We start from the raw sequence: 27500 nt of genomic DNA, 5'->3' as shown, positions 1-27500 counted from the left end.
TCTACAGCAGTAGTGTGTGTGTGTATACCTGTAGTCTACAGCAGTAGTGTGTGTGTGTATACCTGTAGTCTACAGCAGTAGTGTGTGTGTGTGTGTGTATATACCTGTAGTCTACAGCAGTAGTGTGTGTGTGTGTGTGTGTGTATACCTGTAGTCTACAGCAGTAGTGTGTGTGTGTGTATATACCTGTAGTCTACAGCAGTAGTGTGTGTGTGTGTGTATACCTGTAGTCTACAGCAGTAGTGTGTGTGTGTATACCTGTAGTCTACAGCAGTAGTGTGTGTGTGTATACCTGTAGTCTACAGCAGTAGTGTGTTGCGGGGGTCAGGTCTGATACTTCACACTGGGTCTCTGGTCCACAGTAGATCAGCTCCATCGGCTCCTCCTCCCTGGACCAGTCCAGGCGATACTCTGATATGTCAGAGCCTGATCCTTCAGGACTCTACAACACACACAACCACAACACAGAACGTCTTAGAACACCCACCAGATTACACAGGAGAAACACACAGAACAGGAAGGAACCAAACATCCAATCAGACACGAGACGCATGTAAACACTCTGGGAACTATTTTTTCTCTCTCTACTTTCTCTCTCTCTGGCTTTGTTGTGGAAGGTTTGGGAATCGCTTCCTTTTAGGTGGTTATAGAATTTAACAGCTCTTTTCTGGATTTTGATAATTAGTGGGTATCGGCCTAATTCTGCTCTGCATGCATTATTTGGTGTTCTACGTTGTACACGGAGGATATTTTTGCAGAATTCTGCGTGCAGAGTCTCAATTTGGTGTTTGTCCCATTTTGTAAAGTCTTGGTTGGTGAGCGGACCCCAGACCTCACAACCATAAAGGGCAATGGGCTCTATGACTGATTCAAGTATTTTTAGCCAAATCCTAATTGGTATGTTGAAATTTATGTTCCTTTTGATGGCATAGAATGCCCTTCTTGCCTTGTCTCTCAGATCGTTCACAGCTTTGTGGAAGTTACCTGTGGCGCTGATGTTTAGGCCAAGGTATGTATAGTTTTTTGTGTGCTCTAGGGCAACAGTGTTGAGATGGAATTTGTATTTGTGGTCCTGGTGACTGGACCTTTTTTGGAACACCATCTCTCTCTCTCTACCCCTCTCCTCTCTCTCTCTCTCTCTACCCCTCTCCTCTCTCTCTCTCTCTCTACCCCTCTCCTCTCTCTCTCTCTCTACCCCTCTACTCGCTCTCTCTCTACCCCTCTCCCTCTCTACCCCTCTCCTCTCTCTCTCTCTCTACCCCTCTCCTCTCTCTCTCTACCGTCTCTTGTTATTTGGAGGTAATGTTTGTCCTCTCTCTCCACCCTCTGTCTACCCCTCTCTACTCTCTCTCTACCCCTCTGTCTACCCCTCTCTACTCTCTATCTATCCCTCTATCTATCCCTCTTTCTACCCCTCTCTACTCTCTCTCTAACCCTCTGTCTACCCCTCTCTACTCTCTATCTATCCCTCTATCTACTCTATCTATCCCTCTATCTACTCTCTCTACCCCTCTGTCTACCCCTCTCTACTCTATCTATCCCTCTATCTACTCTCTCTCTATTTCTCTACCCCTCTCTACTCTCTCTCTACCCCTCTCTACTCTCTCTCTCTCTCTACCCTCTGTCTACCCTTCTCTACTCTCTATATATTCCTCTATCTACTCTCTCTCTCTTTCCCTCTCTCTTTCTCTACTCTCTACCCCTCTCTTTCTCTACTCTCTCTCTACCCCTTGTACTCTCTCTATCCATCCCCACTCTCTCTCTACCCATCTCCTCTCTATCTCTACCCCTCTCCTCTCTCTCTCTACCACTCTCTACTCTCTCTCTACCCCTTGTCCTCTCTCTCCACTCTCTCTCTACCCCTCTCTAATCTATCTATCCCTCTATCTAATCTCTCTCTCTTTCCCTCTCTCTTTCTCTACTCTCTACCCCTCTCTCTACTCTCTCTACTACTACTTTCTCTCTCTCTACCGCGCTCTCTCTCTCTCTACCCCTCTCCTCTCTCTCTCTACCCCTCTCTCTCTCTCTCTCTACCCCTCTCCTCTCTCTCTCTACCCCTCCTCTCTCTACCCCTCTACTCTCTCTCTCTACCCCTCTCCTCTCTCTCTCTCTTTCCCTCTCTCTTTCTCTACTCTCTACCCCTCTCCTCTCTCTCTCTCTCTACGCCCTCTCCCTCTCTCCCCCTCTCTACTCTCTACCCCTCTCCTCTCTCTCTACCCCTCTCCACTCTCTCTACCCCTCTCCACTCTCTCTACCCCTCTCCACTCTCTCTACCCCCTCCACTCTCTCTCTACCCCCTCCACTCTCTCTCTACCCCCTCCACTCTCTCTCTACCCCCTCCACTCTCTCTCTACCCCTTTTCCTCTCTCTCTACCCTCTGTCTAACCCTCTCTACTCTCTATCTATCCCTCTATCTACTCTCTCTCTTTCCCTCTCTACTCTGTACCCCTCTCTACTCTCTCTCTCTCTACCCCTCTCTCTACTACTACTTTCTCTCTCTCTACGCTCTCTCTCTCTCTACCCCTCTCCTCTCTCTCTCTCTACCGCTCTCCTCTCTCTCTCTCTCTCTCTACCCCTCTCCTCTCTCTCTCTACCCCTCTCCTCTCTCTCTCTACCCCTCTCCTCTCTCTCTCTCTACCACTCTCCTCTCTCTCTCTCTACCCCTCTCCTCCCTCTCTCTCTACCCCTCTCTTTCTCTACTCTCTACCCCCTCTCTACTCTCTCTCTCCCCTCTCCTCTCTCTCTCTCCCCTCTCCCTCTCTCTCTCTCTCTCTACCCCTCTCCGCTCTCTCTCTACCCCTCTCCGCTCTCTCTCTACCCCTCTCCGCTCTCTCTCTACCCCTCTCTGCTCTCTCTCTACCCCTTGTCCGCTCTCTCTACCCTCTGTCTACCACTCTCAACTCTCTATCTATCCCTCTATCTACTCTCTATCTCTCTCTTTCCCTCTCTCTACCCCTCTCTACTCTCTCTACCCCTCTCTCTACTCTCTCTACTACTACTACTTTCTCTTTCTACGTGCTCCCTCTCTCTCTACCCCTCTCCTCTCTCTCTCTCTACCCCTCTCCACTCTCTCTCTCTCTACCCCTCTCCTCTCCTCTCTCTCTCTATCCCTCTCCTCTCTCTCTCTTTCCCTACTCTCTACCCCTCTCCTCTCTCTCTCTACCCCTCTCTACTCTCTCTCTACCCCTTGTCCTCTCTCTCTAACCTCTGTCTACCCCTCTCTACTCTCTATCTATCCCTCTATCTACTCTCTCTCTACCTCTCTCTCTTCTCTACTCTCTCCCCTCTCTCTCTCTCTCTCTACTACTACGTTCTCTCTCTACCCGCTCTCTCTCTCTCTACCCCCTTCCTCTCTCTACCCCTCTCCTCTCTCTCTCTCTACCCCTCTCCCTCTCTCTCTCTCTACCCCTCTCCACTCTCTCTCTCTACCCCTCTCCACTCTCTCTCTACCCCTCTCCACTCTCTCTCTACCCCTCTCCACTCTCTCTCTACCCCTCTCCTCTCTCTCTCTCTCTTTCCCTCTCCTCTCTCCCCTCTCTACCCCTCTCCTCCCTCTCTCTACCCCTCTCCTCGCTCTCTCCCCCTCTCCTCCCTCTCTCTCTACCCCTCTCCTCTCTCTACCCCTCTCCTCTCTCTACCCCTCTCCTCTCTCTCTCTACCCCTCTCCTCTCTCTACCCCTCTCCTCTCTCTACCCCTCTCCTCGCTCTCTCTACCCCTCTCCCCTCTCTCTCTCTCTTTCCCTCTCTCTTTCTCTACTCTCTACCCCTCTCTCTCTCTCTCTACCCCTCTACCCCTTGTCCTCTCTCTACCCCTCTCCTCTCTCTCTCTCTACCCCTTGTCCTCTCTCTACCACTCTCCACTCTCTCTCTCTACCCCTCTCCACTCTCTCTCTCTACCCCTCTCCACTCTCTCTCTCTCTACCCCTCTCCTCTCTCTACCCCTCTCCTCTCTCTCTCTACCCCTCTCCTCTCTCTCTGTCTACCCCTCTCCTCTCTCTACCCCTCTCCACTCTCTCTCTACCCCTCTCCTCTCTCTCTCTTTCCCTCTCCTCTCTCTCTCTACCCCTCTCCTCTCTCTCTCTACCCCTCTCCCCTCTCTCTCTCTTTCCCTCTCTCTCTCTACTCTCTACCCCTCTCCTCTCTCTCTCTCTACTACCCCTTGTCCTCTCTCTCTACCCTCTGTCTACCCCTCTCTACCCTCTGTCTATCCCTCTATCTACTCTCTCTCTTCCCCCTCTCTTTTCTCTACTCTCTACCCCTCTCTACTCTCTCTCTCTCTCTACCCCTCTCTACTACTACTTTCTCTCTCTCTCTACCCCTCTCCTCTCTCTCTGTCTACCCCTCTCCTCTCTCTCTCTCTCTCTCTACCCTCCGTCTACCCCTCTCTACTCTCTCTCTCTACCCCTCTCCACTCTCTCTCTACCCCTCTCTACTCTCTCTCTCTACCCCCTCTCCACTCTCTCTCTCTACCCCTCTCCACTCTCTACCCCTCTCCACTCTCTCTCTCTACCCCTCTCCTCTCTCTCTCTCTCTCCCCTCTCTCTCCTCTCTCTCTCTCTACCCCTCTCCTCTCTCTCTCTCTTTCCCTCTCTCTTTCTCTACTCTCTACCCCTCTCTACTCTCTACCCCTCTCTCTACTCTCTCTACTACTACTTTCTCTCTCTCTACCCCTCTCCTCTCTCTATCCCTCTCCTCTCTCTCTCTCTACCACTCCTCTCTCTCTCTACACCTCTCCTCTCTAAACACCTCTGTCTACCCCTCTCCTCTCTCTCTCTCTACTCTCTCTCTACCCCTTGTCCTCTCTCTCTACCCCTCTCTACCCTCTGTCTATCCCTCTATCTACTCTCTCTCTCTCTTTCCCTCTCTCTTTCTCTACTCTCTACCCCTCTCTCTACTCTCTCTACTACTACGTTCTCTCTCTCTACGCGCTCTCTCTCTACCCCCTCTCCTCTCTCTCTCTACCCCTCTCCTCTTTCTCTCTCTACCCCTCTCCTCTCTCTCTCTCTACCCTCCGTCTACCCCTCTCCTCTCTCTCTCTCTACCCCTCTCCACTCTCTCTCTACCCCTCTCCTCTTTCTCTCTCTTTCCCTCTCACTTTCTCTACTCTCTACCCCTCTCCTCTCTCTCTCTCTCTACCCCTCTCTCTCTCTCTCTCTCTCTACCCCTCTCTACTCTCTCTCTACCCCTTGTCCTCTCTCTCTACCCCTTGTCCTCTCTCTCTACCCCTTGTCCTCTCTCTACCCCTTGTCCTCTCTCTACCCCTTGTCCTCTCTCTACCCCTTGTCCTCTCTCTACCCCTTGTCCTCTCTCTACCCCTTGTCCTCTCTCTACCCCTTGTCCTCTCTCTACACCTTGTCCTCTCTCTACCCCTTGTCCTCTCTCTACCCCTTGTCCTCTCTCTCTACCCTCTGTCTACCCCTCTCTACTCTCTATCTATCCCTCTATCTACTCTCTCTCTCTTTCCCTCTCTCTTTCTCTACTCTCTACCCCTCTCTCCTCTCTCTCTCTACCCCTCTCCTCTCTCTCTCTACCCTCTGTCTACCCCTCTCCTCTCCTACCCTCTCTCTACCCCTCTCCTCCTCTCCTCTCTCTACCCCTCTCCTCTCTCTCTCTCTACCCCTCTCCTCTCTCTCTCTACCCCTCTCCTCTCTCTCTCTCCCCTCTACTCTCCTCTCTCTCCTTCTCTCTCTCTCTCTCCCCCTCTCCTCTCTCTCTCTCTACCCCTCTCTCTCTCTCTCTCTCTACCCCTCTCCTCCCTCTCTCTCTACCCCTCTCCTCTCTCTCTCTACCCTCTCCTCTCTCTCTACCCCTCTCCTCTCTCTCTCTCTACCCCTCTCCTCTCTCTACCCCTCTCCCTCTCTCTCTCTACCCCTCTCCTCTCTCTCTCTTTCCCTACTCTCTACCCCTCTCCTCTCTCTCTCTACCCCTTGTCCTCTCTCTACCACTCTCCACTCTCTCTCTCTACCCCTCTCCCTCTCCCTACCACTCTCCTCTCTCTCTCTTTCCCTCTCTCTTTCTCTACTCTCTACCCCTCTCTACTCTCTCGCTCTACCCCTCTCTCTACTCTCTCTACTACTACTTTCTCTCTCTCTACGTGCTCTCTCTCTCTCTACCCCTCTCCTCTCTCTCTACCCATCTCCCTCTCTCTCTACCCCTCTCCCCTCTCTCTCTACCCCTCTCCCCTCTCTCTCCACCCCTCTCCTCTCTCTCTCTCTACCCCTCTCTCTACCCCTCTCCACTCTCTCTCTACCCCTCTCCACTCTCTCTCTACCCCTTGTCCTCTCTCTCTACCCCTCTCTACTCTCTCTCTACCCCTTGTCCTCTCTCTCTAACCTCTGTCTACCCCTCTCTACTCTCTATCTATCCCTCTATCTACTCTCTCTCTTTCCCTCTCTCTTTCTCTACTCTCTACCCCTCTCTCTACTCTCTCTACTACTACGTTCTCTCTCTCTACGCGCTCTCTCTCTCTACCCCCTTCCTCTCTCTACCCCTCTCCCTCTCTCTCTCTCTACCCCTCTCCTCTCTCTCTCTCTACCCCTCTCCACTCTCTCTCTCTACCCCTCTCCACTCTCTCTCTACCCCTCTCCACTCTCTCTCTACCCCTCTCCTCTCTCTCTCTCTCTCCCTCTCCCTCTCTCCCTCTCTCTACCCCTCTCCTCCCTCTCTCTACCCCTCTCCTCTCTCTCTCCCCCTCTCTCTCTCTCTCTCTACCCCCCTCTCCTCTCTCTCTCTACCCCTCTCCTCTCTCTCTCTACCCCTCTCCACTCTCTCTCTCTACCCCTCTTCTCTCTCTCTCTACCCCCTCCTCTCTCTCTCTCTACCCCTCTCCTCTCTCTCTCTCTACCCTCTCTCTACCCCTCTCCTCTCTCTCTCTCTCTACCCCTCTCCACTCTCTCTCTACCCCCTCTCTCTCTCTCTCTCTTTCCCTCTCTCTCTCTCTACTCTCTACCCCTCTCCTCTCTCTCTCTCTCTCTACCCCTCTCCTCTCTCTCTCTCTCTACCCCTCTCTACTCTCTCTCTACCCCCTTGTCCTCTCTCTCTACCCCCTTGTCCTCTCTCTCTACCCCTTGTCCTCTCTCTCTACCCCTTCTGTCCTCTCTCTCTACCCCTTGTCCTCTCTCTCTACCCCTTCCTCTCCTCTCTCTACCCCCTCCCCTCTCTCTACCCCTTGTCCTCTCTCTACACCTTGTCCTCTCTCTACCCCTTCCCTCTCTCTCTACCCTCTGTCTACCCCTCTCTACTCTCTATCTATCCCTCTATCTACTCTCTCTCTCTCCCCTCTCTCTCTCCTCTCTCTCTCTACCCCTCTCCTCTCTCTCTCTACCCCTCTCTCTCTCTCTCTACCCTCTGTCTACCCCTCTCCTCTCCCTCTCCTACCCCCTCTCCTCTACCCTCTCTCTCTCTACCCCTCTCCTCTCTCTACCCCTCTCTCTCTACCCCTCTCTCTCTCTCCCTCTCTACCTCTCTCTACCCCTCTCTCTCTCTCTCTACCCCTCTCCTCTCTCTCCTTCTCTCCTCTCTCTCTCTCCCTCTCCCCTCTCTCTCTCTCTACCCCTCTCCTCTCTCTCTCTACCCCTCTCCTCTCTCTCTCTACCCCTCTCCTCTCTCTCTACCCCTCTCCTCTCTCTCTCTACCCCTCTCCTCTCTCTCTCTTTCCCTACTCTCTACCCCTCTCCTCTCTCTCTCTACCCCTTGTCCTCTCTCTACCACTCTCCACTCTCTCTCTCTACCCCTCTCCCTCTCCCTACCACTCTCCTCTCTCTCTCTTTCCCTCTCTCTTTCTCTACTCTCTACCCCTCTCTACTCTCTCTCTCTACCCCTCTCTCTACTCTCTCTACTACTACTTTCTCTCTCTCTACGTGCTCTCTCTCTCTCTACCCCTCTCCTCTCTCTCTCTACCCATCTCCCCTCTCTCTCTACCCCTCTCCCCTCTCTCTCTACCCCTCTCCCCTCTCTCTCCACCCCTCTCCTCCTCTCTCTCTCTACCCCTCTCTCTACCCCTCTCCACTCTCTCTCTACCCCTCTCCACTCTCTCTCTACCCCTTGTCCTCTCTCTCTACCCCTCTCTCCTACTCTCTCTCTACCCCTTGTCCTCTCTCTCTACCCTCTGTCTACCCCTCTCTACTCTCTATCTATCCCTCTATCTACTCTCTCTCTTTCCCTCTCTCTTTCTCTACTCTCTACCCCTCTCTCTACTCTCTCTACTACTACGTTCTCTCTCTACCGCTCTCTCTCTCTACCCCCTTCCTCTCTCTACCCCTCTCCTCTCTCTCTCTCTCTCCCCCTCTCCTCTCTCTCTCTCTACCCCTCTCCACTCTCTCTCTCTACCCCTCTCCACTCTCTCTCTCCCCCCTCTCCACTCTCTCTCTACCCCTCTCCTCTCTCTCCCCTCTCCTCTCCTCTCTCTCTCTCTCCCTCTCTACCCCTCTCCTCCCTCTCTCTACCCCTCTCCTCTCTCTCTCTACCCCTCTCCTCTCTCTCTCTACCCCCTCTCCTCTCTCTACCCCTCTCCTCTCTCTCTCTCTACCCCTCTCCTCTCTCTCTCTACCCCTCTCCCTCTCTCTCTCTACCCCTCTCCACTCTCTCTCTCTACCCCTCTTCACTCTCTCTCTACCCCTTGTCCTCTCTCTACCCTCTGTCTACCCCTCTCTACTCTCTATCTATCCCTCTTTCTACTCTCTCTCTCTCTTTCCCTCTCTCTTTCTCTACTCTCTACCCCTCTCCACTCTCTCTCTACCCCTTGTCCTCTCTCTACCCTCTGTCTACCCCTCTCCACTCTCTCTCTACCCCTCTCCTCTCTCTCTCTCTCTTTCCCTCTCTCTCTCTCTCTCTCTACCCCTCTCCCCTCTCTCTCTACCCCTCTCTCTCTCTACCCCTCTCCACTCTCTCTACCCCTCTCCACTCTCTACCCCTCTCCACTCTCTCTCTACCCCTCTCCACTCTCTCTCTACCCCTCTCCACTCTCTCTCTACCCCTCTCCACTCTCTCTCTACCCCTCTCCACTCTCTCTCTACCCCTTGTCCTCTCTCTCTACCCCTCTACTCTCTCTCTACCCCTCTACTCTCTCTCTACCCCTCTACTCTCTCTCTACCCCTCTACTCTCTCTCTACCCTCTGTCTACCCCTCTCTACCCTCTGTCTACCCCTCTCTACTCTCTATCTATCCCTCTATCTACTCTCTCTCTCTACCTCTCTCTTTCTCTACTCTCTACCCCTCTCTAATCTCTCTCTACCCCGTGTCCTCTCTCTACCCCTCTCCACTCTCTCTCTACCCCTCTCCACTCTCTCTCTCTCCCTCTCCTCTCTCTCTCTCTACCCCTCTCCCTCTCTCTCTCTCTCTACCCCTCCTCTCTCTCTCTCTACCCCTCTCTCTCTCTCTCTCTACCCCTCTCCTCTCTCTCTCTCTCTACCCCTCTCCTCTCTCTCTCTCTCTCTACCCCTCTCCTCTCTCTCTCTCTCTCTACCCCTCTCCTCTCTCTACCCCTCTCCTTTCTCTCTCTCTACCCCTCTCCTCTCTTCTCTCTCTCCACCCCTCTCCTCTCTCTCTCTCTCTACCCCTCTCCACTCTCTCTCTCTCTACCCCTCTCCACTCTCTCTCTCTCTACCCCTCTCCACTCTCTCTCTCTCTCTCTCTCCCTCTCCCTCTCTCTACCCCTCTCCGCTCTCTCTCTACCCCTCTCCGCTCTCTCTCTACCCCTCTCCGCTCTCTCTCTACCCCTCTCCTCTCGCTCTCTCTCTCTCTACCCCTCTCCTCTCTCTCCCCTCTCCCCTCTCTCTCCTACCCTCTCTCTCTCTATCTCTCTCTCTCTCTCTCTCTCTCTCTACCCCTCTCTACCCCTCTCTCTACTCTCTCTCTCTACCCCTCTCTCTCTCTCTCTCTCTCTACCCCTCTCTCTCTCTCTCTACCCCTCTCCTCTCTCTCTACCCCTCTCTCTCTCCCCCCCCCTCTCTCCCCTACCCCTCTCCCCTCTCTCTACCCCTCCTCTCTCTCCCCTCTCTCCTCTCTCTACCCCTCTCCTCTCTCTCTACCCCTCTCCTCTCTCTCTCTACTCCTCCTCTCTCTCTACCCCTCCACTCCCTCTCTCTCTACCCCTCTCTCTCTCTCTCTCTCTCTCTACCCCTCTCTCTACCCCTCTCCTCTCTCTCTCTACCCCTCTCTCTCTCTCTCTCTCTCCCTCTCTCTACCCCTCTCCTCTCTCTCTACCCCTCTCCTCCCCTCTCTCTCCCTCTCCCTCTCCCTCTCCCCCTCTCCTCTCTCCCCTCTCTCCTCTCTCTACCCCTCTCCTCTCTCTACCCCTCTCCACTCTCTCTCTCTACTCCTCTCCTCTCTCTCTCTACCCCTCTCCACTCCTCTCTCTACCCCTCTCCACTCCTCTCTCTACCCCTCTCCACTCCCTCTCTCTCTCTCTCCCCCTCTCTCCTCTCTCTCTACCCCTCTCCACTCCTCTCTCTCTCTACCCCTCTCCACTCCATCTCTCTACCCCCTCCACCCCTCTCTCTACCCCTCTCCACTCACTCTCTCTACCCCTCTCCACTCACTCTCTCTACCCCTCTCCACTCACTCTCTCTACCCCTCTCCACTCCCTCTCTCTACCCCTCTCTACTCTCTCTCTACCCCTTGTCCTCTCTCTACCCCTCTCCACTCTCTCTCTACCCCTTGTCCTCTCTCTACCCTCTGTCTACCCCTCTCTACTCTCTATCTATCCCTCTATCTACTCTCTCTCTCTTTACCTCTCTCTTTCTCTACTCTCTACCCCTCTCTCTACCCCTTGTCCTCTCTCTACCCCTCTCCACTCTCTCTCTACCCCTCTCTACTCTCTCTCTACCCCTTGTCCTCTCTCTACCCCTCTCCACTCTCTCTCTCTCTCTCTACCCCTCTCTCTACTCTCTCTACTACTACTTTCTCTCTCTCTACGCGCTCTCTCTCTCTCTACCCCTCTCTCTACACTCTCACTACCCCTCTCTCTACTCTCTCTCCCTCACTCTCTCTTGTTATTTGGAGGCAGACTGAAGTTCATATTTTCTCTGTTATAGATGGAAGTATAGACAGAGGGTAAAGAAGATAGATAGACAGTACCTCCCAGCTGACTGTTAGACAGGTGGTGTTGTTCAGAGTGATGAGTGGCGCCACACACTGGCCTGGAGGACCCGCTGCTGTCGTCACCTCCACTGCCTCAGAGTACTCTCCGAACTGCAGGAAGTAAACAGGAAACACACTGGTCATGTGACAGGAAACATAACAGGTCACATGACAGGAAACACACCGGTCACATGACAGGAAACACGTAGGTCACATGACAGGAAGCATACAGGTCACATGGCAGGAAGCATACATGTCACATGGCAGGAAACACACAAGCAACATTATAGGAAAAATAACAATTTTTCTAGTAGCAGGCTCACAAATGATAAAGTCTGTTTGATCAACCGTTGAATTAGATTTAGGCTCAGCTCAGATTGGGCGCATATGAAACTTTAATCAATCAAACATGACTTTTCGAGCATGACTATTCCTGCATTCAAATCATTTCTATGATTGCTAAATGGGGCAGAGTGCCTTGACATGGCTGTAGAATAGATAGAGGCTGCAGCAGATGGTTGATCAGAGCAGTGAACTGAAGACTGTCTGATTGGACTAAATACCAGCTGCTGGGAGAATTGGTCTCCAGTCGACTTTCTGTTTGTTCCTCTGTATGTCCTCATTTTTGATGAGCACTTATCAGTTTGCTACTTTGATCAGACCGGGTGTGTGTGTGTGTGTGTGTGTGTGTGTTTGAGTACCTCTTGAACTAAGTCTGAATAGCACTCAGGGATGGACTGATCACATTAATTAGACTAGAGAGTGTTTGTCTGCCTGCCCCTGGTCATCGTTCATTAGGGTGTGTGTGTGTGTGTGTGTGTGTGTGTGTGTGTGTGTGTGTGTGTGTGTGTGTGTGTGTGTGTGTGCCTCACCCCAGCCTCGTTGGCAGCCCTCAGTCTAAAGTTGTAGGTTGCCCCAGGCAGCAGGCTACCCACACTGCACTGCAGCTCTGTCCCATTGTATATCTCACTGGACTCAGCGTCGTCCTCTGATGATGTCATCTCCAGACTGAACACACACTCCTCACACACACCTTCTGACGTCAGGGCATCTGGAAGAGGAGGGGGAGGGTCAGAGGGGAAAGAGAGAAAGAGTGGGGAAGAAAGGAGAAAGGGAAAGAGAAGGGGAGAGAGAGAGAGGTAGAGAGTGAGAGAGGTAGAGAGAGAGGTAGAGAGAGAGAGAGAGAGAGAGAGAGGTAGAGAGAGAGAGAGAGAGAGTAGTTAGAGGTAGAGAGGTAGAGAGAGAGAGAGAGAGAGGTAGAGAGAGAAAAAGAGGTATAGAGAGAGAAATAGAGAGGGGTAGTGAGAGAGAGAGGTAGAGAGAGAGAGGTAGTTAGAGAGAGGTAGAGAGAGAGAGAGGTAGAGAAAGACGTATAGAGAGAGAGAGAAAAAGAGAGGGGTAGTGAGAGAGAGAGAGAAGACAAACATTTGAATCTAGTATAACAAGCTGCAGCACCTAGTCAAACACAGCAGAACAGAGGGAGGGTTTGAACTAACTGTCTTTTCATCCACTCATTAGTGTTCTCTATGTGTTTCAGACAGCTTTATGGTGTGACGCAGAGAAAGCGAATAAAGGGGGGAAAAGAGGGAGATTGAAAAAGAGAGAGAGAACAGTCCACTCAATTGTCCTTCAGTCTGTTTTTTAATGGGGAGTGTTAGTCTCCTGCACACGCGCACGGGCATAAACACACACCTACACACATCTTAATGAGGAACATTTGCCACATTATATTGAGGCCTGCCCGATTCTAACTACTTTAATCACATAGAATGCAGCTGAATTAGACTACATTAGGCTACATTAAGGTTTAGATAGGCTGCATTAGAGTCGCAATAAAGCTGAATTAAAGTGAATTAGGTTTCTTAGAGCTGGTGCACACAGAGTGTGTGTGTGTGTGTGTGTGTGTGTGTGTGTGTGTGTGTGTGTGTGTGTGTGTGTGTGTGTGTGTGTTGTAAGGTCGTAATCAGGTGTATTAGGTTGGGCGCAGTGAAGAGCAGAGAACAACCAAAGGTTGACCTTCCAGACAGTAAAAGACACTGTGTGTGTGTGTGTGTGTGTGTGTGTGTGTGTGTGTGTGTGTGTGTGTTGTAAGGTCGTAATCAGGTGTATTAGGTTGGGCGCAGTGAAGAGCAGAGAACAACCAAAGGTTGACCTTCCAGACAGTAAAAGACACTGTGTGTGTGTGTGTGTGTGTGTGTGTGTGTGTGTGTGTGTGTGTTTACCCCATTCTAACTGTACTTCCTTGTGTTTGGCTTTACCCACGATCCTGGGCGGTTGGCAGGGTTCGGGGACGACGCTCAAAGTCCGAACCGGAACGCTGAAGGAACACTGGCAGAACACAGAGGATCATGGGAAGGTCAATTGATTAATTGTATGATTAAATGTGTGTGTGTGTGAGTGTGTGTGTGTGTGTGTGTGTGTGTGTGTGTGTGTGTGTGTGTGTGTTTCACCTGGCTGTGTCCACCGGTGCTGATGCTACACACTCGCAGGCGGTAAACTGTGCCGGGCGTCAGTTCTTCACACACACACTCTGTAGCGGGGCCGCTGTACGCCACCTCCCACTGGCTCGCTGCACAAGACAAACAGCAGATCAGGGTTTGTGTGTATGTGAATATGTGTGTGTAGAGGTATATATGCAGTTCAACAAGACACCACATCCATTCATGCCTGGCATTAATCAGACAACACAGGGAGAGAACTGTGTTTCAACCTATATCAGTTCAGTGACACTCCTACACCAGAAGAGAGAGAGGGGTGAAGTGGGGCGAGGAAGGGGAAGGGCATAGATGGGATAGAGGGGAAGAGAAAGAGAAGGAGTGGGTGGGTGGAGAGAAGGAGTGGGTGGGTAGAGAGAAGGAGTGGTGGGTGGGTAGAGAGAAGGAGTGGGTGGGTGGGTAGAGAGAAGGAGTGGGTGGGTGGAGAGAAGGGAGTGGGTGGGTAGAGAGAAGGAGTGGGTGGGTGGGTAGAGAGAAGGAGTGGGTAGTGGGTAGAGAAGAAGGAGTGGAGTGGGTAGAGAGAGAGGAGTGGGTGGGTGGGGTGGGTAGAGAGAAGGAGTGAGTGGGTGGGTAGAGAGAAGGAGTGAGTGGGTAGAGAGAAGGAGTGAGTGGGTGGGTAGAGAGAAGGAGTGGGTGGGTAGAGAGAAGGAGTGGGTGGGTGGGTAAGAGAAGGAGTGGGTGGGTAGAGAGAAGAAGGAGTGGGTGGGTAGAGAGAAGGGGTGTGGGTGGGTGGGTAGAGAGAAGGAGTGAGTGGGTAGAGAGAAGGAGTGGGTGGGTGGGTAGAGAGAAGGAGTGAGTGGGTAGAGAGAAGGAGTGGGTGGGTGGGTAGAGAGAAGGAGTGGGTGGGGGTAGAGAGAAGGAGTGGTGGGTAGAGAGAAGGAGTGAGTGGGAGAAGAGAGAAGGGGTAGAGTGAGTGGGTGGGTAGAGAGAAGGAGTGGGTGGGTAGAGAGAAGGAGTGGGTGGGTGGGTAGAGAGAAGGAGTGGGTGGGTAGAGAGAAGGAGTGGGTGGGTAGAGAGAAGGAGTGGGTGGGTGGGTAGAGAGAAGGAGTGGGTGGGTGGGTAGAGAGAAGGAGTGGGTGGGTAGAGAGAAGGAGGGAGAGGGGGAGAAAATGTGGAAGAAAGAGGGGAGCTTTCAGAATTTGTTGGGTTGATAAACTACGACCAAACTGAATATGACCAGGCTAATCAATGTGTTCTGAAGAGACGTTCATTATTATGTAGGTCACAACACATTACTGGTGTTTGTATAGCAGCACATTACTGGTGTTTATATAGCAGTAAATTACTGGTGTTAATATAGCAGAACATTGATGGTGTTTATATAGCAGTACATTACTGGTGTTTATATAGCAGCACATTGCTGGTGTTTGTATAGCAGCACATTGCTGGTGTTTGTATAGCAGCACATTGCTGGTGTTTATATAGCAGCACATTGCTGGTGTTTATATAGCAGTACATTACTGGTGTTTATATAGTTGGTGTTTATATAGCAGTACATTACTGGTGTTTATATAGTTGGTGTTTATATAGCAGTACATTACTGGTGTTACTGGTGTTTATATAGCAGTATGTTACTGGTGTTTATATAGTTGGTGTTTATATAGCAGTACATTGATGGTGTTTATATAGCAGTAAATTACTGGTGTTTATATAGTTGGTGTTTATATAGCAGTACATTACTGGTGTTTATATAGTTGGTGTTTATACAGCAGTACATTACTGGTATTTATATAGCAGTAATGTACTGGTGTTTATATAGCAGAACATTACTGGTGTTTATATAGTTGGTGTTTATATAACAGTACATTACTGGTGTTTATATAGTTGGTGTTTATATAGCAGTACATTACTGGTGTTTATATAGCAGTACATTACTGGTGTTACTGGTGTTTATATAGCAGTATGTTACTGGTGTTTATATAGCAGAACATTACTGGTGTTTTTATAGCAGGTCATTACTGGTGTTTATATAGCAGTACATTACTGGTGTTTATATAGCAGTACATTACTGGTGTTTATATAGCAGTACATTACTGGTGTTTATATAGCAGTACATTACTGGTGTTTATATAGCAGTACATTACTGGTGTTTATATAGCAGTACATTACTGGTGTTACTGGTGTTTATATAGCAGTATGTTACTGGTGTTTATATAGCAGAACATTACTGGTGTTTATATAGCAGTACATTACTGGTGTTTATATAGCAGTACATTACTGGTGTTTATATAGCAGTACATTACTGGTGTTTATATAGCAGTAAATTACTGGTGTTAATATAGCAGAACATTGATGGTGTTTATATAGCAGTACATTACTGGTGTTTATATAGCAGCACATTACTGGTGTTTATATAGCAGTACATTTCTGGTGTTTATATAGTTGGTGTTTATATAGCAGTACATTGATGGTGTTTATATAGCAGTAAATTACTGGTGTTTATATAGTTGGTGTTTATATAGCAGTACATTACTGGTGTTTATATAGCAGTAATGTACTGGTGTTTATATAGCAGAACATTACTGGTGTTTATATAGTTGGTGTTTATATAACAGTACATTACTGGTGTTTATATAGCAGTACATTACTGGTGTTACTGGTGTTTATATAGCAGTATGTTACTTGTGTTTATATAGCAGTACATTACTGGTGTTTATATAGCAGTACATTACTGGTGTTTATATAGCAGTACATTACTGGTGTTTATATAGCAGTAATGTACTGGTGTTTATATAGCAGAACATTACTGGTGTTTATATAGTTGGTGTTTATATAACAGTACATTACTGGTGTTTATATAGCAGTACATTACTGGTGTTACTGGTGTTTATATAGCAGTACATTACTGGTGTTTATATAGCAGTACATTACTGGTGTTTATATAGCAGTACATTACTGGTGTTTATATAGCAGTACATTACTGGTGTTAATATAGCAGAACATTGATGGTGTTTATATAGCAGTACATTACTGGTGTTTATATAGCAGTACATTGCTGGTGTTTATATAGCAGCACATTGCTGGTGTTTATATAGCAGCACATTGCTGGTGTTTGTATAGCAGCACCTTGCTGGTGTTTATATAGCAGCACATTACTGGTGTTTATATAGCAGTACATTACTGGTGTTTATATAGTTGGTGTTTATATAGCAGTACATTGATGGTGTTTATATAGCAGTAAATTACTGGTGTTTATATAGTTGGTGTTTATATAGCAGTACATTACTGGTGTTTATATAGTTGGTGTTTATATAGCAGTACATTACTGGTGTTTATATAGCAGTAATGTACTGGTGTTTATATAGCAGAACATTACTGGTGTTTATATAACAGTACATTACTGGTGTTTATATAGCAGTACATTACTGGTGTTACTGGTGTTTATATAGCAGTACGTTACTGGTGTTTATATAGCAGTACATTACTGGTGTTTATATAGCAGTACATTACTGGTGTTTATATAGCAGTACATTACTGGTGTTTATATAGCAGTACATTACTGGTGTTTATATAGCAGTACATTACTGGTGTTTATATAGCAGTAATGTACTGGTGTTTATATAGCAGTAATGTACTGGTGTTTATATAGCAGAACATTACTGGTGTTTATATAGTTGGTGTTTATATAACAGTACATTACTGGTGTTTATATAGCAGTACATTACTGGTGTTACTGGTGTTTATATAGCAGTATGTTACTGGTGTTTATATAGCAGTAATGTACTGGTGTTTATATAGCAGAACATTACTGGTGTTTATATAGTTGGTGTTTATATAACAGTACATTACTGGTGTTTATATAGCAGTACATTACTGGTGTTTATATAGCAGTACATTACTGGTGTTTATATAGCAGTACATTACTGGTGTTTATATAGCAGTACATTACTGGTGTTTATATAGCAGAACATTGATGGTGTTTATATAGCAGTACATTACTGGTGTTTATATAGCAGTACATTACTGGTGTTTATATAGCAGTACATTGCTGGTGTTTATATAGCAGCACATTGCTGGTGTTTATATAGCAGCACATTGCTGGTGTTTGTATAGCAGCACATTGCTGGTGTTTATATAGCAGTACATTACTGGTGTTTATATAGCAGTAAATTACTGGTGTTTATATAGTTGGTGTTTATATAGCAGTACATTACTGGTGTTTATATAGCAGTAATGTACTGGTGTTTATATAGCAGAACATTACTGGTGTTTATATAGTTGGTGTTTATATAACAGTACATTACTGGTGTTTATATAGCAGTACATTACTGGTGTTACTGGTGTTTATATAGCAGTATGTTACTGGTGTTTATATAGCAGAACATTACTGGTGTTTATATAGCAGTACATTACTGGTGTTTATATAGCAGTACATTACTGGTGTTTATATAGCAGTACATTACTGGTGTTTATATAGCAGTACATTACTGGTGTTTATATAGCAGTACATTACTGGTGTTTATATAGTTGGTGTTTATATAGCAGTACATTACTGGTGTTTATATAGCAGTAATGTACTGGTGTTTATATAGCAGTACATTACTGGTGTTACTGGTGTTTATATAGCAGTATGTTACTGGTGTTTATATAGCAGAACATTACTGGTGTTTATATAGTAGAACATTACTGGTGTTTATATAGCAGTACATTACTGGTGTTTATATAGCAGTACATTACTGGTGTTTATATAGCAGTACATTACTGGTGTTACTGGTGTTTATATAGCAGTACATTACTGGTGTTTATATAGCAGTACATTACTGGTGTTTATATAGCAGTACATTACTGGTGTTTATATAGCAGTACATTACTGGTGTTTATATAGCAGTACATTACTGGTGTTTATATAGCAGTACATTACTGGTGTTTATATAGCGGTACATTACTGGTGTTTATATAGTGGTACATTACTGGTGTTTATATAGCAGTACATTACTGGTGTTACTGGTGTTTATATAGCAGTATGTTACTGGTGTTTATATAGCAGAACATTACTGGTGTTTATATAGCAGTACATTACTGGTGTTTATATAGCAGTACATTACTGGTGTTTATATAGCAGTACATTACTGGTGTTTATATAGCAGTACATTACTGGTGTTTATATAGCAGTACATTACTGGTGTTTATATAGTTGGTGTTTATATAGCAGTACATTACTGGTGTTTATATAGCAGTACATTACTGGTGTTTATATAGCAGTACATTACTGGTGTTACTGGTGTTTATATAGCAGTATGTTACTGGTGTTTATATAGCAGAACATTACTGGTGTTTATATAGCAGAACATTACTGGTGTTTATATAGCAGTACATTACTGGTGTTTATATAGCAGTACATTACTGGTGTTTATATAGCAGTACATTACTGGTGTTTATATAGCAGTACATTACTGGTGTTACTGGTGTTTATATAGCAGTACATTACTGGTGTTTATATAGCAGTACATTACTGGTGTTTATATAGCAGTACATTACTGGTGTTTATATAGCAGAACATTGATGGTGTTTATATAGCAGTACATTACTGGTGTTTATATAGCAGTACATTGCTGGTGTTTATATAGCAGCACATTGCTGGTGTTTATATAGCAGCACATTGCTGGTGTTTGTATAGCAGCACATTGCTGGTGTTTATATAGCAGCACATTACTGGTGTTTATATAGCAGCACATTACTGGTGTTTATATAGCAGTACATTTCTGGTGTTTATATAGATGGTGTTTATATAGCAGTACATTGATGGTGTTTATATAGCAGTAAATTACTGGTGTTTATATAGTTGGTGTTTATATAGCAGTACATTACTGGTGTTTATATAGTTGGTGTTTATATAGCAGTACATTACTGGTGTTTATATAGCAGTAATGTACTGGTGTTTATATAGCAGAACATTACTGGTGTTTATATAGTTGGTGTTTATATAACAGTACATTACTGGTGTTTATATAGCAGTACATTACTGGTGTTACTGGTGTTTATATAGCAGTATGTTACTGGTGTTTATATAGCAGTACATTACTGGTGTTTATATAGCAGTACATTACTGGTGTTTATATAGCAGTACATTACTGGTGTTTATATAGCAGTACATTACTGGTGTTTATATAGCAGTAATGTACTGGTGTTTATATAGCAGAACATTACTGGTGTTTATATAGTTGGTGTTTATATAACAGTACATTACTGGTGTTTATATAGCAGTACATTACTGGTGTTACTGGTGTTTATATAGCAGTATGTTACTGGTGTTTATATAGCAGAACATTACTGGTGTTTATATAGCAGTACATTACTGGTGTTTATATAGCAGTACATTACTGGTGTTACTGGTGTTTATATAGCAGTATGTTACTGGTGTTTATATAGCAGAACATTACTGGTGTTTATATAGTAGAACATTACTGGTGTTTATATAGCAGTACATTACTGGTGTTTATATAGCAGTACATTACTGGTGTTTATATAGCAGTACATTACTGGTGTTTATATAGCAGTACATTACTGGTGTTACTGGTGTTTATATAGCAGTATGTTACTGGTGTTTATATAGCAGAACATTACTGGTGTTTATATAGCAGTACATTTCTGGTGTTTATATAGCAGTACATTACTGGTGTTTATATAGCAGTACATTGCTGGTGTTTATATAGCAGTACATTACTGGTGTTTATATAGTGTTTATATAGCAGTACATTACTGGTGTTTATATAGCAGTACATTACTGGTGTTTATATAGTAGAACATTACTGGTGTTTATATAGCAGTACATTACTGGTGTTTATATAGCAGTACATTACTGGTGTTTATATAGCAGTACATTACTGGTGTTTATATAGCAGTACATTACTGGTGTTTATATAGCAGTACATTACTGGTGTTTATATAGCAGTACATTACTGGTGTTTATATAGCAGTACATTACTGGTGTTTATATAGCAGCACATTACTGGTGTTTATATTTTGTTCTAATTTCTAATTTTGTCTGCCATAGTTGAAGTGTAGCTATGATGAAAATTACAGGCCTCTCTCATCTTTTTTAAGTGGGAGAACTTGCACAATTGGTGGCTGACTAAATAGTTTTTTGCCCCACTGTAGAAGTAAATTACTGGTGTTTATTTAGCAGTACATTGATGGTGTTCATATAGCAGTACATTGCAGGTATTTCTGCAGAAGTAGACCTAATGGTGGTTGACTTGAAAACTAAAACAGAGAAGGACAGTGTTGTACCGTCAGAGCTGCCTTCTGAGATCTCCAGCAGATACGTCAGAACTTCTGAACCTCCATTGTCCTGGGGAGGATCTAGAGAAAGAACAGAGGAGTAGAGAGAGATAGAGACACAGAGAGACAGAAGAAAGAAAGAGAGGGAGAGAGCAAGAGAGAGAGAAAGATAAAGAAAGGGAGACAGAGAGAAAGAAAGAGAGAGAGAGAGACAGATGAAGAGAGAGTGAGAGAGAGAGACAGAGAGAAAGACAGAGAGAGAGAGAGAGAGATAGAGACAGATGAAGAGAGAGTGAGAGAAAGACAGAGAGAGAGAGAGAGAGAGAGAGGGACAGAGAGAGAGAGGAAGAGAGAGAGAGGAAGATGGAGAGAAAGACAGAGGAAGAGAGAGGTAGAGAGAGAGAGAAGAGAGAGAGACAGAGGAAGATAGAGAGAGAGAGAGAGAGAGAGAGGGACAGAGGAAGAGAGAGAGAGAGAGAGAGAGAGAGACAGACAGACAGAGGGACAGAGGAAGAGAGAGAGAAAGAGAGAAAGAAGGAAGAGAGAGAGATATAGAAAGGGAGAAAGAAAGAAATCAAGACAAAATAGCACTTACTTTATGTTTGTTCATTATGTTTCACAACTCCATTGATAATAATCACACTGAAAACATGCACACGTGTGTTTGTGTGTTTACCCCAGGTGATGGTGAAGCCATACGATGTAGTGGTCGTGACTCGGGGGTGAGAAGGGGGTCCAGGTTTGTCAGGACAGGTAGTACACACCAACACTTCACTGGGTTTACTGCCACCCTCCACGTTAGACGCTATCAGCTGCAGAGAGTGAGAGAGAGAGGAGAGGGAGAGAGAGGAGAGGGAGCGGGATGAGAGGGAGAGAGAGAGGAGGAGAGAGGAGAGAGAGAGAGAGAGGAGAGGGAGAGAGATGAGAGGGAGGGAGAGAGAGGGAGAGAGGAGAGGGAGGAGGGAGAGGAGAGAGAGAGAGAGAGAGAGGGAGGGAGAGGAGAGGAGAGAGAGAGAGAGAGAGAGGAGAGAGAGAGAGAGAGAGAGAGAGAGGGAGGGGAGGGGAGAGGAGAGAGAGAGAGAGAGAGAGAGAGAGAGAGAGAGAGAGAGAGAGAGAGAGAGAGAGAGTGGAGAGGGAGGAGAGGGAGAGCGGGAGGAGAGGGAGAGAGAGAGGAGAGGGAGAGAGAGGAGAGGGAGAGAGAGAGGGAGAGAGGAGAGAGAAGAGAGAGAGAGGAGAGGGAGAGAGAGAGAGAGAGAGAGAGAGAGAGAGAGAGGGGGAGGGAGAGGGAGAGAGGGAGGGAGAGGGAGAGAGAGAGAGAGGAGAGGGAGCGGGAGGAGAGAGAGGAGAGGAGAGAGAGAGAGAGGGAGCGGGAGGAGAGAGAGAGAGGAGAGAGAGGAGAGGGAGCGGGAGGAGAGAGAGAGAGAGAAGAGAGAGAGAGAGAGAAAGACAGAAAGAGAGAGAGAAAGACAAAGAGAGAGCAAGAGGTAGAGAGAAAGGGGTGAATATTTTAATTTTTTATGTTTTGATTGTACATTTGAAATAGATGGCATATTTTCCAATAAACTGCTATAAATGATCACCTCTTTATAAAAGACATAGTTCTAAAGAAAGTTTTCAAATAAATCACACTGCTGACTATAATGACTTGTATTGTACTGTATATGTTTTGCACAGGTCTGTGCTAGTGGCTATTGGCCTGTGCTCTTTTGTGTGATGTAAATGTCTGCCTTGCTGTGCAGATTGGATGACTTTAAGTGCAACCTGCCATTCAGAGAACACACAACAACAACAAAAAAACACATTGTACAAAAAAAACACCCAAGCCTCTCTATTCACCTCCCACTCTCCCTCCCTACCTTCCACTCCCTCTCCCTCCCTACTTGCCTGTCTTCCTCCCTCCCCCTCTCCCTCCCTACCTGCCTTCCTCCTTCTCTCCCTGCCTGTCTCTCTCCCTGCCTGCCTCCCTTTCTCCCTCCCTCCCTCCCTCCCGCTCTCCCTGCCTGCCTCCCTCCCTGCCTGCCTCCCTCTCTCCCTCCCTTCCCCCTCCCTCCCCCTGCCTCCCTCTCTCCCTGCCTGCCTCCCTCTCTCTCTCCCTGCCTGCCTGCCTCCCTCCCTCCCTCCACCCCTCCCCCCCCTGCCTCCCTCTCTCCCTACCTTCCACCCTCCCCCTCCCTCCCTCCTGCCTCCCTCTCCCCTGCCTGCCTCCCTCTCTCCCCTGCCTGCCTGCCTCCCTCCCCTTCCACCCTCCCCCCTCCCTGCCTCCCTCTCTCCCTACCTTCCACCCTCCCCCTCCCTCCCTGCCTGCCTCCCTCTCTCCCTCCCTCTTCCCTGCCTTCCACCCCTCTCCCCCTCCCCCCTCCCTCTCTCCCTGACTGCCTCCCTCTCTCCCTGCCTCCCTCTCTCTCCAATATATCCCCTCAACTAATGGACACTACAGAGAGAGAGAGAGAGAGAGAGGGAGGAATGAATTGAAGGGAAAAGAGAGAGATGCTCTTGTCTCTAATCAATGAGTCACTACATCAACAGGATTTCCTACTGGGCAGCTGGTCACTGTAACAAAAACAATTGAAATCCTTCAAAATAAATAAATAAATAAATAAATAAATATATATATATATATATATATATATATATAGAGAGAGAGAGAGAGAGAGAGAGAGAGAGAGAGTTTATTTCCAAAACACTATATCCACCAATTTTACACGTGTGTTTTTTCATCAGAAATGATTGCTTATACGTACCTTCATGTGTGTGTTAAATATTACTGTTCTCACATTTTTTATTAATAGATTTGAGATGTTTTTAAAAATATGTTTCTTTGCAAAACACTATATATACAGTGTTTAGCTGGAATGGAATGTTAGTATCCTGTATATTTGACTGTAATATGTGGTTATAGGCCTGAGGGCATGAAGGCCTGTTGTAATGCAGGTCCTCACCAGACATCACCGGCAACAACGTCGCCTATGAGCACAAACCCACCGTCGCTGGACCAGACAGGACTGGCAAAAAGTGCTCTTCACTGACAAGTCACGGTCTTGTCTCACCAGGGGTGATGGTCGGATTCACGTTTATCTTGAAGGAATGAGCGTTACACCGAGGCCTGTACTCTGGAGCGGGATCGATTTGGAGGTGGAGGGTCCGTCATGGTCTGGGGCGGTGTGTCACAGACATCCTCCTCCCTCATGTGGTACCCTTCCTGCAGGCTCATCCTGACATGACCCTCCAGCATGACAATGCCACCAGCCATACTGCTCATTCTGTGCATGATTTCCTGCAAGACAGGAATGTCAGTGTTCTGCCATGGCCAGCGAAGAGCCTGGATCTCAATCCCATTGAGCACATCTCAGACCTGTTGAATCGGAGGGTGAGGGCTAGGGCCATTCCCCCCAGAAATGTCTGGGACCTGTTGAATCGGAGGGTGAGGGCTAGGGCTATTCCCCCCAGAAATGTCTGGGAACTTGCAGGTGCCTTGGTGAAAGAGGGGAGTAACATCTCACAGCAAGAACTGGCAAATCTGGTGCAGTCCATGAGGAGGAGATGCACTGCAGTACTTAATGCAGCTGGTGGCCACACCAGATACTGACTGTTACTTTAGATATTGACCCCTTTGTTCAGGAACACATTATTCCATTTATGTTAGTCACATGTCTGTGGAACTTGTTCAGTTTGTGTCTCAGTTGTTGAATCTTATGTCCATACAAATATTTACACATTTTAAGTTTGCTGAAAATAAACGCAGTTGACAGTGAGGACGTTTCTTTTTTTGCTGAGTTTAGCAGTAAATTGCAGGTATTTCCACAGAGGACAGGCTGACGGTAGTTGTATGGCTGCTAAACGGTGACAGATTGTGTAGTGCGTGTGTGCTCGTGCACACGATAACACCAATCACTGTGTCTTTCCAGCAGTATAGAAGCCTTTTCCGTTTCCACGGGAACACACAACCAGACACCATTTCGCCACAATAAAACCTCAGAGACAGACACACTCTTACCCTGAATTTGTACTGCGTGCTCCTCTTCAGGCCTTGCACCGTGGAGGTTAGTTTGTCTCCAGAGTACTTCGGATGAAAGTCTGTTCCCTGGAAGGTCAAACGTTCTCAGTTAACCTTTAAACGGACGTTTTGCTGAACATGTGTGTGTGTGTGTGCGTCATTATATCTGTGTGTGGGACTCACGGTATTATCCTCCTGGATCTCGAGTGTGTATGTGATTAGTTCCTCGTTGGCGCTGCCCTCGGGACGGCCCCACTCCAGCGTGACCCAGGAGACGCCCGCCCGCAGCAGCCGCGGTGCCAGGGGGCAGGAGGGCAGCGTACCTGTAGTGTAGAACACAACCTCCGTACTGAAACCACTGTGGAGAGAGGGGGGAGAGAGAGAGGGGGGAGGGACATGAGTTTAGACTACACAAAGCAGAGCTCATGTCTTTTATCTCTTCTGCATCATTCTTTCTTTCTCTCTTTCCATCTCTCATTCCATCCCTCTTTCCATCCCTCTTTCCATCTCTCATTCCATCTTTCTTTCCATCTCTCTCCATTAACTCCCTCCATTAACTCACTCCATTAACTCCCTCCATTAACTCCCTCCATTAACTCCCTCGGTCTCCTTCCATTAACTCCCTCCATCTCCCTCCATTAACTCCTTCCATCTCCCTCCATTAACTCCCTCCATTAACTCCCTCCATTAACTCCCTCCATCTCCGTCCACTACCCTCCATTAACTCCCTCCATTAACTCCCTCCATTAACTCCCTCGGTCTCCTTCCATTAACTCCCTCCATCTCCCTCCATTAACTCCTTCCATCTCCCTCCATTAACTCCCTCCATTAACTCCCTCGGTCTCCTTCCATTAACTCCCTCCATCTCCCTCCATTAACTCCTTCCATTAACTCCCTCCATTAACTCCCTCCATTAACTCCCTCCATTAACTCCCTCCATCTCCGTCCACTACCCTCCATTAAATCCCTCCATTAACTCCCTCCATTAACTCCCTCCATTAACTCCCTCCATATCCGTCCACTACCCTCCATCTCCCAACCATTAACTCCCTCCATTAACTCCCTCCATTAACTCCCTCCATCTCCGTCCACTACCCTCCATTAACTCCCTCCATCTCCGTCCACTACCCTCCATCAACTCCCTCCATCAACTCCCTCCATCAACTCCCTCCATCAACTCCCTCCATCAACTCCCTCCAATAACTCCCTCCAATAACTCCCTCCAATAACTCCCTCCATTAACTCCCTCCATTAACTCCCTCCATTAACTCCCTCCATTAACTCTCCATCTCTGTCCACTACCCGCCATCTCCCTCCATTAACTCCATTAACTCCTTCCATCTCCCTCCATTAACTCCCTCCATCTCCCTCCATCTCCCTCCATTAACTCCTTCCATTAACTCTCTCCATCTCCCTCCATTAACTCCCTCCATTAACTCCCTCCATCTCACTCCATTAACTCCTTCCATCTCCCTCCATTAACTCCTTCCATCTCCCTCCATCAACTCCTTCCATCTCCCTCCATCAACTCCCTCCATCAACTCCCTCCATCAACTCCCTCCATCAACTCCCTCCATCAACTCCCTCCATCAACTCCCTCCATCAACTCCCTCCATCAACTCCCTCCATCAACTCCCTCCATCTCCCTCCATTAACTCCTTCCATTAACTCTCTCCATCAACTCCCTCCATTAACTCCCTCCATCTCACTCCATTAACTCCTTCCATCTCCCTCCATCAACTCCCTCCATTAACTCCCTCCATCTCAACTCCTTCCATCCATTAACTCCCTTCCATCTAACTCCTCCATCAACTCCCTCCATCAACTCCCTCCATCAACTCCCTCCATCAACTCCCTCCATCAACTCCCTCCATCAACTCCCTCCATCAACTCCCTCCATCAACTCCCTCCATCTCCGTCCACTAATCTCCTCCATTAACTCCCTCCATTAACTCCTCCATTAACTCCCTCTCCCTCCATTAACTCCCTCCATCTCCCTCCATTAACTCCTTCCATTAACTCCTTCCATTAACTCCTTCCATTAACTCCTTCCATCTCATTAACTCCCTCCATTAACTCCCTCCATTAACTCCCTCCATTAACTCCCTCCATTAACTCCCTCCATTAACTCCCTCCTCTTTTCTGTCACTGGAACGACCGGCCTCAAGCAGGGGAATCTGCCCCACGGCAACGATGCGAGAACAAGAGGAGCGAGGAAACAAAAAAAAATAGAGAGAGACTCATTCAGAGAGGTAAGACCAGACAACTAACCTCAACACAGCCATACATTACATTTACATTACATTTAAGTCATTTAGCAGACGCTCTTATCCAGAGCGACTTACAAATTGGTGAATTCACCTTCTGACATCAGTGGAACAGCCACTTTACAATAGTGCATCTAAATCATTTAAGGGGGGTTGAGAAGGATTGCTTTATCCTATCCTAGGTATTCCTTGAAGAGGTGGGGTTTCAGGTGTCTCCGGAAGGTGGTGATTGACTCCGCTGTCCTGGCGTCGTGAGGAGTTTGTTCCACCATTGGGGGCCAGAGCAGCAAACAGTTTTGACTGGGCTGAGCGGGAACTGTACTTCCTCAGTGGTAGGGAGGCGAGCAGGCCAGAGGTGGATGAACGCAGTGCCCTTGTTTGGGTGTAGGGCCTGATCAGAGCCTGGAGGTACTGCGGTGCCGTTCCCCTCACAGCTCCGTAGGC

The 27500-nt window shown here is 47.4% G+C and overlaps 1 protein-coding gene across 4 annotated transcripts in view; it reads right to left on the bottom strand.

The window, feature by feature from the left end:
- LOC135543398 (fibronectin type III domain-containing protein 3B-like) overlaps nucleotides 1-27500 on the bottom strand; it is a 153266-nt gene that overhangs the window by 32634 nt on the left and 93132 nt on the right. For all 4 annotated transcript variants that reach the window (XM_064970610.1, XM_064970611.1, XM_064970613.1 and 1 more), the window contains exons 14-22: nucleotides 24973-25147; nucleotides 24790-24876; nucleotides 21472-21607; nucleotides 20805-20876; nucleotides 13530-13648; nucleotides 13302-13407; nucleotides 11952-12130; nucleotides 11077-11190; nucleotides 293-442 (exon numbers count right to left, since the gene is read on the bottom strand). In XM_064970610.1, the coding sequence (XP_064826682.1) occupies nucleotides 293-442; nucleotides 11077-11190; nucleotides 11952-12130; nucleotides 13302-13407; nucleotides 13530-13648; nucleotides 20805-20876; nucleotides 21472-21607; nucleotides 24790-24876; nucleotides 24973-25147 (1138 nt within the window). The remainder of the gene's footprint in view (nucleotides 1-292; nucleotides 443-11076; nucleotides 11191-11951; nucleotides 12131-13301; nucleotides 13408-13529; nucleotides 13649-20804; nucleotides 20877-21471; nucleotides 21608-24789; nucleotides 24877-24972; nucleotides 25148-27500) is intronic.

The sequence above is a fragment of the Oncorhynchus masou genome, chromosome 7, assembly GCF_036934945.1.
Source record: "Oncorhynchus masou masou isolate Uvic2021 chromosome 7, UVic_Omas_1.1, whole genome shotgun sequence".
NCBI lineage: Eukaryota > Metazoa > Chordata > Actinopteri > Salmoniformes > Salmonidae > Oncorhynchus > Oncorhynchus masou.
Note: the sequence above shows the minus strand (reverse complement) of the source record. Positions and strands in the feature narration are given on the sequence as shown.